Source organism: Vidua macroura, chromosome 2, assembly GCF_024509145.1.
Source record: "Vidua macroura isolate BioBank_ID:100142 chromosome 2, ASM2450914v1, whole genome shotgun sequence".
Taxonomy (NCBI): Eukaryota; Metazoa; Chordata; class Aves; order Passeriformes; family Viduidae; genus Vidua; species Vidua macroura.
In genome coordinates, this window is record NC_071572.1 from 6884417 (window position 1) to 6895786 (window position 11370).

Genomic DNA, 11370 nt, shown 5'->3' on the forward strand with positions numbered 1-11370 from the left:
CACAGATACAAACAGCAAGTCAACACTGGAATCAGAGAGATGTTGAGGGGAAATCCTGTCCATACTGGAGCATGTTTTACTATATGTTCCACCAAAAGCAGAACTCTTTTTTTTTTTTTTTTTTTTTTTTTTTTTTTTTTTAAGACCAGAAAGCACTGAAGCACTGTCTAACTTCTTGCAGAACTGAGGTGTAGGTATATTGGTGCAGGAATGGCAGTGACAGAGAAGCTGTGAGAAAAGCAAAACAGACCAGAAGCTGATCAGAGTTTAATCCCCCAGCTATGAATAGCAGTGTAGAGTAAAAATGGATTAATTATTAAATAAGGCATTCATTGTCTATTTTTCAATGGCTGTTTTCTTAAAATTATGCCTGTTCTAATTCACAACAGGCAGACACCAATGTCTATGCCACTGGCATGGAGTTTCCATTGGCATGAAAACTGTCCCTGTACCCCACAAATGCTGTGACATGTTTATTTGTCTTCCTCATGCCACCAACAAATTTTCAGGGACCGTGAGCACCGTGAAACTTTCTGCTTGGCTCCATTTCAATCCCCAGAGTCTTTGGTCCAAGGCATAGGTGTTGCAAAGTAACTTACTGTTTTTGTATGAGTGAGGCAAGACATCACACAGAAATGCTCAAAGCATTTTCTAAAACACTACAACAGGTTGGGGACCCAGAGGAACGAGGCACCCTGAAGGGAACAAGAGCTTGTCAGAGCTCTAAAAACCATATTAAGAGGATGTTGCCATCAGCTGCACACAGAACGGGTGGTAATTCCCTAAGGACACTCTGTGCATTACAGGAACCCCAAGGATGAAGACCAAATGTCTCATTCTAGCAGGAAAATTACCAGGCATCTGGTACAACTAAAAAGCAAGGAAATCTACATCCACACTCTTCCTTTCTGTTTAGAGATGCTACAGATTATTTGCGTATTTACATATTCACCAATAATTATTTAAACAATTAATGTTCTTTTAGTAGATGAAATAACATAATTATGTTTTGCTGTTTTATGCATTAATTCACTGCAGATTACACCAAAGGAAAGCCTCTGACTCCTACTCAATGCTAATAAAACCTAACTTTACCCACACCAATAATGGCTGGAATATCACTGATATTACACAGTCACAAAAACTCACCTTTTCTGAATCATTAGTGAAGTAAGGACTGCCTGAAAACTTGAGACCTGGCCAAAGCTGCCAACACAAAAATGACCTGAGGGACAAGCTAAACACTAATTTTCTCCAACGCAGCAACATTCTCATTGTAGGTAACAGAAAAATAATTAATTAACAGGTTTTTTTAAGCATAGGGATGAGGGGCCATGATGCAACTGCTGGTGTGAAAGTAGATCTGAAGAGTATTTTGGGAAGTGTTGCCTGGTGAAGTGTGAGGAGCCCATGGCACTTGGGAAATCAGGCTGCCTCCAGAACAGCTCTTCTCACAGCAGCAGAACCCAACCTAGAGATACTCCCAGATGTTTATTCTTCAACATTTCCCCAAACAAAACATCTGTCACCGTTGCACGGGCAACCTGAAAAAACCACGTCAAAACACCACCTTCGTCGGGATGCACCAATCCCAGCCTGCATCCCCGCATCCCTGCCTTGTCCCGCACCTGTGGGCACTGCCAAGTCACTTTTCCTCCGGCCTCGCCCCCGACGCGCGCCAAGAGCAACCCAACGCAAGGAGCAGCGATTTGTCCCTAACGCAGGGACACGGATCATTTCCCCTCTCCCTCCCCGAGCGCACCTGAAGCCCCCGGGGCCCGGGCCCTGCGCTTCCATCGCCAGCCCCGCGCCACCGCCCGGCCCCGCTCCGCTCCGCTCCGGGAGCGCTCCCGGCGGGATGCCCGGGGGAGGCCGGCGGGTGCGCGGGGGCCGCGCCGTTCCCCCCCGACCCACCTGAGATGCCGGCCCCGATCACGACCACGTCGTATCTCTGTGCCATGGCGCTGTCCCCGCTGTCCCCGCTGTGCCGGCTCCGGTCACGGCCGCGGCTCCGTCCCGGCCCCGCGCTCCCGCAGCTCCGTCCCGCCCGCCCCGGCCCCGCCCCTGGGCGTGGCCTCGTGGCCCTTCCACCAATAGACGCGATCCGGGGGAGGGGCATAACCTGGCCACGCCCTCCGCGCAGCTCGGTGTGCGGCCCGACGGGGCGGGGGACGCTCGGCAGCACCGGGAATATCGGGGACACCGGGAACACTGGGGACACCGGGGACAGCAGGAACACCGGCTCCGGGCCCCAGGGATGGAGGCAGGCGGGCGGCAGCGTGCCCGGTGCGGGATGCAGCGTATGAACGAGCCAGCACTCGCTTAACCCCGCGCTGGAGACCCGCAGTGACTGCGGGGGAGGAGGAGAGCCATGGAGCCAGAGGTTATGGCAGCCTGCAAGCCTCACCTCCGGCTAGAGTCAAGTCTTACTTGATCCATGAGCCGGGGAACAAGGGGTTAACCTTTCCACGGACGTATCTTCCCAGAGACAATGCCTGAAATAATAATTGGTTGTCAAAATTCCGTTTAAACTTAGCTGCCGTTACTGCTCTGGAATACGTGATGGTTGTGATATTCCTTGCCATGCGTTTTACGGCTCGTACAGGTTTTATTGCCAAAGTGTAAATGTCATCTCTGTGGAGTGGAAAAAATAGAGAGCCTGTCCATTCCCTTCCAAATAAGCACAGGAGACCTTTATGGTCCACACAATTACAGGAAATCCTAATGCTCTTTCATGTTAAATATCGGTATAAGTTCTGAGAGTTGCCCAATCATATTCCAAGCCTGGATATGACCAATGAATCCAATGAGACTGTAATACTTTTTGTATTTGGTGTTCTTTGAAATGAGTTGGTTTTCTCTTCTATAGGGAAAATATAGGACTTTTGGTTTTTGTTAATTGTCCAGGTGAGTGAGATGTAGACCTGTTGGTGTGAACCAGAGGAGGGCTACAAAAATGTTTGGAGCACCTCTCCTATGAGGAACATCTGAAAGAGCTGTGATGGTTCAGCTTGGAGAAGAGAAGCCTCTGGAGAGACCTTATTGAGGGCTTTCAGTACTTAAAAGGGGACTATGAGAAAGATGGGGACAGACTTTTTAGAAGGGCCTGTTACAACAGGACAAGGAATAACAGGTTTAGACTAAAAGAGAGCTGATTTAGGTTTGCTTTTATAGCAAGAATTTTTCACAGTAAAGGTGGTGAAACCCTGTAACAGGTTGCTCAGAGATGTAATGGATGACACACCCCTGGAAACACTCAAGGTCAGGTTGCTCCTAGCAACGTGGTCCAGTTGAAAATGTCCCTGCTCGTTGCAGGGCGAATGGACTGGCTGAGCTTTAAAGGTCCCTTCCAACCCAAACCATTCTGTGGTTCTATGACAGCAGTGACTGAATGCAGAAACATCAATAAATCACTAAGCAACGGTGTGGGAGATAGAATAATGGATCTTAGTCACCAATAAGAGCAGGTACTTTACAAAGTGTAAGTGTGGAGCTCAGTAAGTGTGTTGCAATATCTGCAGACACAGAAGTGGCAGACACTGTAGCGAGGCAGAACAGCAGATCCCTGCCGCTCTGGGAGATCATCTGCTGACACAGAAGTTCATTATCACTGCGATTGCTGCTGCTCCATGCCAGGGTAAAGAAAGCACAGCGGGAAGAGACCAAGGCTGTGAGAGTGGTATGGATTCTGAAAGAGGAAACCTAATGTACCAACACCCACTTTGTGCTCAATGGAGAAAAAAGTCTCTGTTTCTCGGGGGAGATAAGGACACCCACTCCCACAGCTCTGCTGGCTCCAGTGGGCAGGTCACAGGGAATCTGACAAATAAAAAGCTTCCCTCAAGGGCACCTCCCTCATAATTCAGAAGCCAAGTTTGGAGGAAAGCAACAAAAACATCCTTTGTGATAACAGCAGGAAACTTGTGTGCATCTAGATAAATTGCTGATAGATAAGCTTGCCAACAAATCTCCAATGCTAAAAGGAGCCACAAGAATCTTGTTGAAGGGCAGTGGAGACTGAAGTGGTTCTACCTAGACCAGCTCTAAAGATGAGAGATGATATCCAAGTGTAGATTATACAAATTGTTGGCTCAACCACTGTAGTAAAGACTGAAAAAATTCCTGAGGGGTTACCAAGGGTTACCTCAGGCTCTGACAGATTCCAGAGGTAGCGATGCCTGTGAGAGCCATGTGACTGCTTAGTCCTTGGCATCAATAAGAGCACTCAGAATAATTCTCTCTCAACACAGACCTGCAGGCATCTAGGATTTGGGAAAAAAATAAACCCTGAAGCCTTGCTTGAGAACAACAGGATAAACCCAATAGACTTGCTGAAAATACAAGAAGTAGGGAAGGAAGAAGATGATGTGTCATATTGAGAGTGATCGTCCTCTTCTAAATGTGATGATCATGCCTTTAAAAAATATTTGAAATGTGTCAGAAATCAACAAAAAATAAAAAGACGCTGTGAGTTTGCGGGCCCCAAGTTGGGCAACTCCCTGGGGGCTCCCCTGGCAGGGGAGACCCTCCTGGAGCAGTTCTGTGTCAGGAATGAGAGATGCATTGGACTTTTTCAGTCTTCAGCTTCTGTTTATTGTTATCTTATCATAACTTCAGCGCACTGTCTGCACCAGACTCTGCGTGCAGGAAAAACAGCACAAAAATGGCCAACAATCTCTTGTTACAAGGCCTTTTAAGTCTAATCAAAAACTAAGCTACCCAATTAAGAAGTGACACCTAAATTATTTTCCTTTCTAACCCAATAACTGACCCCTAAAGACCCACAGTGACGATTTTTCTACCCAATTACAAGACACCACCTAAACCCAAGAAGAAAGAGGGAGAAGAAGAAAGAAGAAAGAAGAAAGAAGAAAGAAGAAAGAAGAAAGAAGAAAGGAAGTCAAGACAACACCCTGTACCCTCCATCTTGAATCCATCTATAAATACTAAAAATCCTAAAACCTAAATTTCTCATCCATGTAGCATACTACACTACTCTCTACAATCTCTATAATCTATTTCACACTTTTGTGGTTTCTAGTTTACCTTGAGGCTTAGGAAGTTTTCTCCATGAATGAGGGTCAAAGTCGGTGCTCCCCTGGGGGTCAGGACACCCCAGAGCAGACAGAGAAATATTCCTGGTGCCCTGGGTTTCCACATTATGCCAAACCTCACACTTAAGGAAATTCCAGGCAGATAAAATTTTATTTGGAAATAAATCAGCTGTTGCTCAGAAAGGAGAGTTGATTAAGAAGAAAATGCTCACCAATGGGCCCTCTGTGTAATGCAGTATAAAAAACAAGGGATCAACACTGAAGGATGAATATAGGAAGCTTCTGTTGCTGAAACCATTTTCTAGCACTCTCTCTAGTTGATTTATGTCTGCCTCAGTGATTGATTTGTAGCAATAATTTGCTGAGCCTGCAGAATGTGCATGATCATAAATGTGAAGGTATAGAAAGTCACAGACATAGACTTTCAAATTTGCTGGGGAAAAAAACACTGAAAGCTGCTGAGAAATACAGTGGAATATCAAGAACAAAGCTTTCATATGAGATCATGTCTGTGTCAGCAACAACAAAAATTGTTGGGTAGCCCCAAGAATGGGCAAAAATTGATTAATTTGTTGATCAAAGAATATGAAGAAAAGTATCCAAAAGTAAGTGGTATGACCAAGTCTTTTATTGTACTACCAGTGTTTTGCTTTCAGTTTTGCCAGCTACTGATGTGAGGAAGTCAAAGTTCTCAGGTCATGCCATCAAGAGTCACAGTTATTTTGTGTCTGCTCAATACCCCAAATGATGAGTAAAATCAGTCATAATTGTGAAAGACACAGATATTTTGCATTCCTTTCTGATTTCAATGTTACTTCTTTTGCCAATGCATCCAAAAATTAGAACACAAACAGGGAAAATCTCTAGCATTAAAATAAATTGTTTTTGTAAAAATAATATGTATTATCTGTTGTACATAAATGTATATAGTACAGTTTTTTTAGTTATTTATTTGTTTTCTGAGTGTATTTTGAAAAGTAAATAGAACCTAAGTGCTGTAAGTGAAGAGTGCATTATCCTTGGAAGACTGATTGCCATTACCAGGGTCATAATTACCACCACTTAGCCACCTCTAAAGTCATGCAATTCTTGTGTCTTAATGATACCAACAGAGCTCCTCTAAAGTACCCTAAAACCTGTCATCTTTAGTGTTACTGTCAGCTGAAATTCTTGCCATTAACTCATCATGTGTGTTGATTAGCACTCTACTCTGCACACACAAAGATGAGCTTTCCAGGGAGCACCAGAGCCTTTTGCAAAGCCTAAATCAAAGAAATTTGCATTCGCACACATTTTAATTCTGGTAATTACAGGGTTAGCAGTGTGGGTTGCATCAAGCTGAAATGTGAAAAAATGTGAAAAATAAACTCTCCCAGACATCAGACTCAGTAGCTCTGTTTGCAGCCCTTTTGTGGGGTAACAGGACATGTGGTGGGGAGCAACTTCAGAACTCAGCTGCAGGGGATACTGTATTTTCTAAGACCTGTTTTCAATTTTGGAACAGTACCTTAGACTATCTTAGGCTAAATTTAGGGTCAATAGGTAATTTATATGGCTAAGGATGTTTATAGATGGTGGTTTTCTTCCCCTTCCCCTTCTCCTCTCCTTGCCCAAGGCCTTTATCAGTAACAGAGATCATGAAATACCATGTAGCACATGGCATTTGGACAGTGTTGCACAGCATAAGTAGGAAAAACAAAGTTCCATAAAATGTTTCAGGCTTTAGAGTATTTTCCTCTTAAACAAATTCCGAACAAATAGCAGCAGATCATTGTCTCAAAGGGTTTTGTGCAAGAGGAAGGAGAGAAAATGTGTATTCACTAGCAGCAAGGAAGGGGCAACCCAGCCTTCTGCCCAAAGCAGATCCAGGGCTTGTGTAGGTTGAATGCACTGAAGGATGGAAAAACCCTGAGCTCTGTGGGCTTCAGGGTCTGACCACCCTCAGAGTGAATTCTTTTTTCCTTATATTGTGCTGGCATTGCCTGTGGCTCCAGGCTGTGCTTGCTGGCCCTGTTCCAACTTCTCCTGTTGGAGGCATTTCAAGAAGCATTAAAACCATGGCACTGCAGAGTAGGTCTTGAAAGTAAAGCATCATGATACCATGCCCTCAGTGAGTCCCTTACGGAATATTCCTACAATCCCTTCACCTCTCTCTGGTCCCCTAAATACAGAGTTATCTAGATCCACTGGAATGGTCCCAGCTGAGGATTCACAAACAGATTGTTCAACATGTTGGCAAAAATTGGTTAGAATCAAAATGGTAAAATGTGGATGGTATTGTTGAGTATTAATCATTGTTTTTATAGACCAGGATGTATATTTTTAGTTTTTCAAGATAATTTTCTTCCTTCGATGTGTATTCAAAACCATCTGAAAACCATCACCAGTCTGATGTTGCAGAACAGTCTTCACTGGTACAAAAAATGGGTTTGTGCACAAAGATGGCTCTGGAGTATTTATTCATCAGTGTTCATTTTTACTGGCATGTTTTCAACAGTGCTAGTGATCTCATGCTTCCTGACCAGCTCTTTTTCAGGCACTCTGCTGAACTCTAATCAATAAATAAGCACCTTGAAGCAAATGATCATCAGTCATGGCTATTAGCATTTGGTTAGTTCATTTTGCCTTATAATCACAACCAGGAATCTTCTGATACATAAACACAGACAACAAAAATTCACTGTCCACCCTCTCCTTGACTCGTGTTTCCCTCTCGCTCATTTACAGAGCATCCCACAAATCTCCTGGTGCAGTGCCCGAGTGCAAGACAGTGGCAGTGGGACATGGAAGGGGATGAGGGGAGTGGGATGCTCTGAGTCAGCCCCCAGCAGTGGCAAGGCTCCTGCTCTTCACTCCCTGATTGATGCAGGACCTCCTTATCTCCTCCATCCCCTACACAGCTCCAAAACTCTCAGTTCCTCCATGGCTCTGGATGCAGAAGGCATCATTATGTGACTGCACTGCATTTGAGGGCCTGGGAACTTTAAGCAGGGATAGAAATATTGCAAGGAGGGGTACCATGAAGACAGATCCAGGCTCTTCTTGGTGGTGCCAAGGACAGGAGGCAATGAAGAAAATGAAAGAAGTCTCACCTGAACATGAGGAAGAATTTCTTTCCTGTCCAGAGACCGAGCACAGAAACTGATTGTCCAGAGAAGGGTTGGAGTCTCCCTCACTGGAGATATTCCAAAACCCTTTGGACACAATCCTTGCTATATGCTGTGGGATGACCCTGCTTGAGCAGGGAGGTGGGACCAGATGACCCACAGTGGTCCCCTCCAGCCTGACCCATTCTGTGATTCTGCAGTGGAGAAAACAGGCAACTGCATGTCAGGAGTTTTCTTAAAGCTATGAAGAAAAGGACAGCTACTATGACTTCAGTGGCCCTAGGTAAACCTAGTAGAATATGTTTAAAGCATTAATTCAAATTTCAAAGTGCTCCTTTACACCTGGGAACAGAAAAAACAAAACACAAGCTTGAGACTTGCTCCCTCTAGAGCAGTGCCCTCAGCTACATGCAGTGAAACTTTCTGTTACCCCAGAGATACTTGTTATGTACTCACTGGATGAAATTTCACTGCCTCAAGATGCCAAAAGATATTTTGGCTCCACAGAAATGTGGAATAAAATTTGAAGTTCTTTTTAGCCACCAAAGAATTAGATAAATGTTTTCTTTCTTTGCTAGGATAGCATCAATAATTTCATTTTACAAAATATTTCCAACACTTTATTTCATTGTGTAATATCACAGAATAAGGCATGTGGGGTACAAAAATTCAGAAGATAGTTTGAGAAGGAGACTGAATTACCTCATTCAAATTTTTAAAGTAACTCCTCTGCATGGTTGTGCAGTCTGACTAAAACACTTGTTGATCTTTTAACAGCATCAGACACTCCTGTTTGTATGTCTCAGAATTGTAAAATACTTTTAAATGAAGAAAATGTTTCAATTTTCTTCAAATTTTGAGCATCCTACTGATGAGCATTAGGCAGGCTTCATCAGTGGCTGAAATACAGCACAAGTTTGCAGGTACCAGAAGCCAGGTGTGCCTGGGCAGGTCTCTCACAGAGAAGCTGTTTGGTTCAGAGTGAGGAGAGTTTTGTTCCTGGTGTTAGAAGACATGAACACAATGCTCCAGGAAGTAGCAGGTGAAGTGCAACAAGCCCATTTTTTCTCCAGACTCAGCCTTCCCCCACACACAGCACCTCTGAGAGAAAACAAAGATTTTTAGATGTCTGTACAATTTCATAGCTAGTCGAGTTCCATTACAGTGGCAACAACAGATTTCAGACTACCTCTTGACAAACATCTTCTGAAGGCAAAATGATCACAAAATACAGTTGTTGCCTTTACAAATGTACAATACCTCTGTGTGGGAGTGGGTATTTTTTTCAGAAGATGTGAAAGAAACATAGCTGCTGATACATCTCCTGTTAACAAAATAAATAGAGGTAATTCAAGTTAAAGTTAGCATGTGTGACAGAAAAGATTATGCTGGTAACTTGTTTTTAATCTCTTTAGCTCTCTATTTTTTTTGTCTTTGATTATGTGCATTAGTTCAAATGACAATGTCAAGACAGACATGAAGTCTTTCCCTTTCTCTCTAATTTATCTTCATGACTCATTTGTCTTTGAAAGGAGTTTATTGTAATAACTATGGAATAAAATGTAGTCACTGACTGCAGTAATAAGGATTTAAATATATATATATATATATATGTATGTATTTGCTTTCAAGTTAAAGAAGCCCCGAGATGTTTTCATCAAGCTTAAATTAAATAAATCTTTCTGGAACTTTTGTTTGACTGACACTTTCAGATCCAATATAATGTCAGTAGGGGAGATCCTGCAAGGGAGGTCTGGAAGAAGGGCTCCAGGCACTCCTCAAACCTCTGGAACTCCTTCATCCCATCTTGATGGGGGAGGAAGACCTTGCTGGGCAGGACACATGGTGCTTTCAATGCTGCCCAAATAGCTGCCAGCAGATGTCTGCAAGATTTTTGTCCAAAAGTAATTTAAAGAACCCAAGAAAAGGCACAGGTGACAGCAAGGAGAGGCCATGATAGAGCTGCCTGAGCTCTGGGAATTAGGAGAAATTTCTGTGTCACCTCTCCTGGGCTCAGCCCCTCAGCAGGGCATGGGTTTAACACTCCACCTGCACATTTCAGGTCTCTGTCCCTGTGTACCAGACTTACCTCCTGCTCTTTCTGAGGGCATGTTAAATTGACTTAGTTCCATTCCTAGTTTAGCAGCTCCTGTTGATTTGCCCAGACTCTCTTTTCAGGTTTGGACCCCCTGTGACCTTTGGAGGGAAGGGTTGGTGTTGCACAATGAGTGACCCAGCCAGTGAATGGGACTTTATGTGAAGGCTTGAACTTTGCTCATGTTGTTTGAAGCACTTGAAGCAGATTTGTACTCTGCAGTGTCATTGGTGCTATCAAGTTTTCTCTGTGCCCTTCACCACCACTATAAAAAAAAAAAAAAATATGCATCAGGTTTTAAAATGAACTTTCAGTGGCATTAACTAAATGTCCCCTTAATTGCCAGCTCCATAAAAGGGTGGCTTGGATATAGCTCATGGATTGCTGGTATCATTTGAGGTTAGATCAAAGCTTGTATAAGAGATAACAACAATCTGAACATAATAGTGCCTTTGGAGAACAAGGATTTGTTACACATCACAAAGCCTGGCTGCAGCTTGGATGGGATTTTAGAAGCAGAGCTGCCATTACAGGCATATGGGGAGATGAGTGGAGATCATTAGTGTAGACATCAAAATAGCAAAGAAGATTTGGTCTGGGAGAGCAAAAAAGCGTGGTAGAAACACCAGCAGGAATAAATAATCCACTTACAGACATCAAACTCCAGCCAATAACAAAAACAAGCAAACAAAACAAAACATCAAAAAGCTTTGCTATAACTAGATCAGAGAAATTTGACATTCCCTCTCACTGTCTATCAGGTAAAACAGCACTGGGAACCTACAGAACCATCCAAAAAGAAATAAAGGTTTTTCTCCACTGCAAATCCTGTACAGGTTGTGGTGGACTGAAGCCATGAGTACAATTTCATCTCTCTCCTAGATAATTGACTGCTTCACTGGACTCCTAAAACCCTCAGAACTCCTCCTGAGAAGCAAATTTAGTGCAGGGGTTTGGGAGCTGAACAACCCTTTCTGCCAGCCCTCCTCTCCCTGCAGCAACCCCAGCCCTGAGTTCCACCAAGCAGAAATCAGTCACACAGACACAATTCCCTACCTCTGCCAGGTAGATGAGCTGAGAATAACAGAAAAGTAATTTCCAAGGTGCCATTTCT

At 43.7% G+C, this 11370-nt stretch overlaps 1 protein-coding gene across 1 annotated transcript in view; it reads right to left on the bottom strand.

The window, feature by feature from the left end:
• Positions 1 to 1978, bottom strand: part of LOC128803902 (amine oxidase [flavin-containing] A-like) — a 34265-nt gene extending 32287 nt beyond the window's left edge. The window contains exon 1 of the mRNA XM_053971236.1: positions 1915 to 1978. Coding sequence (XP_053827211.1) covers positions 1915 to 1960 — 46 coding nt within the window. The 5' untranslated portion in view covers positions 1961 to 1978. The remainder of the gene's footprint in view (positions 1 to 1914) is intronic.
• Positions 1979 to 11370: the final 9392 nt, after the last annotated feature.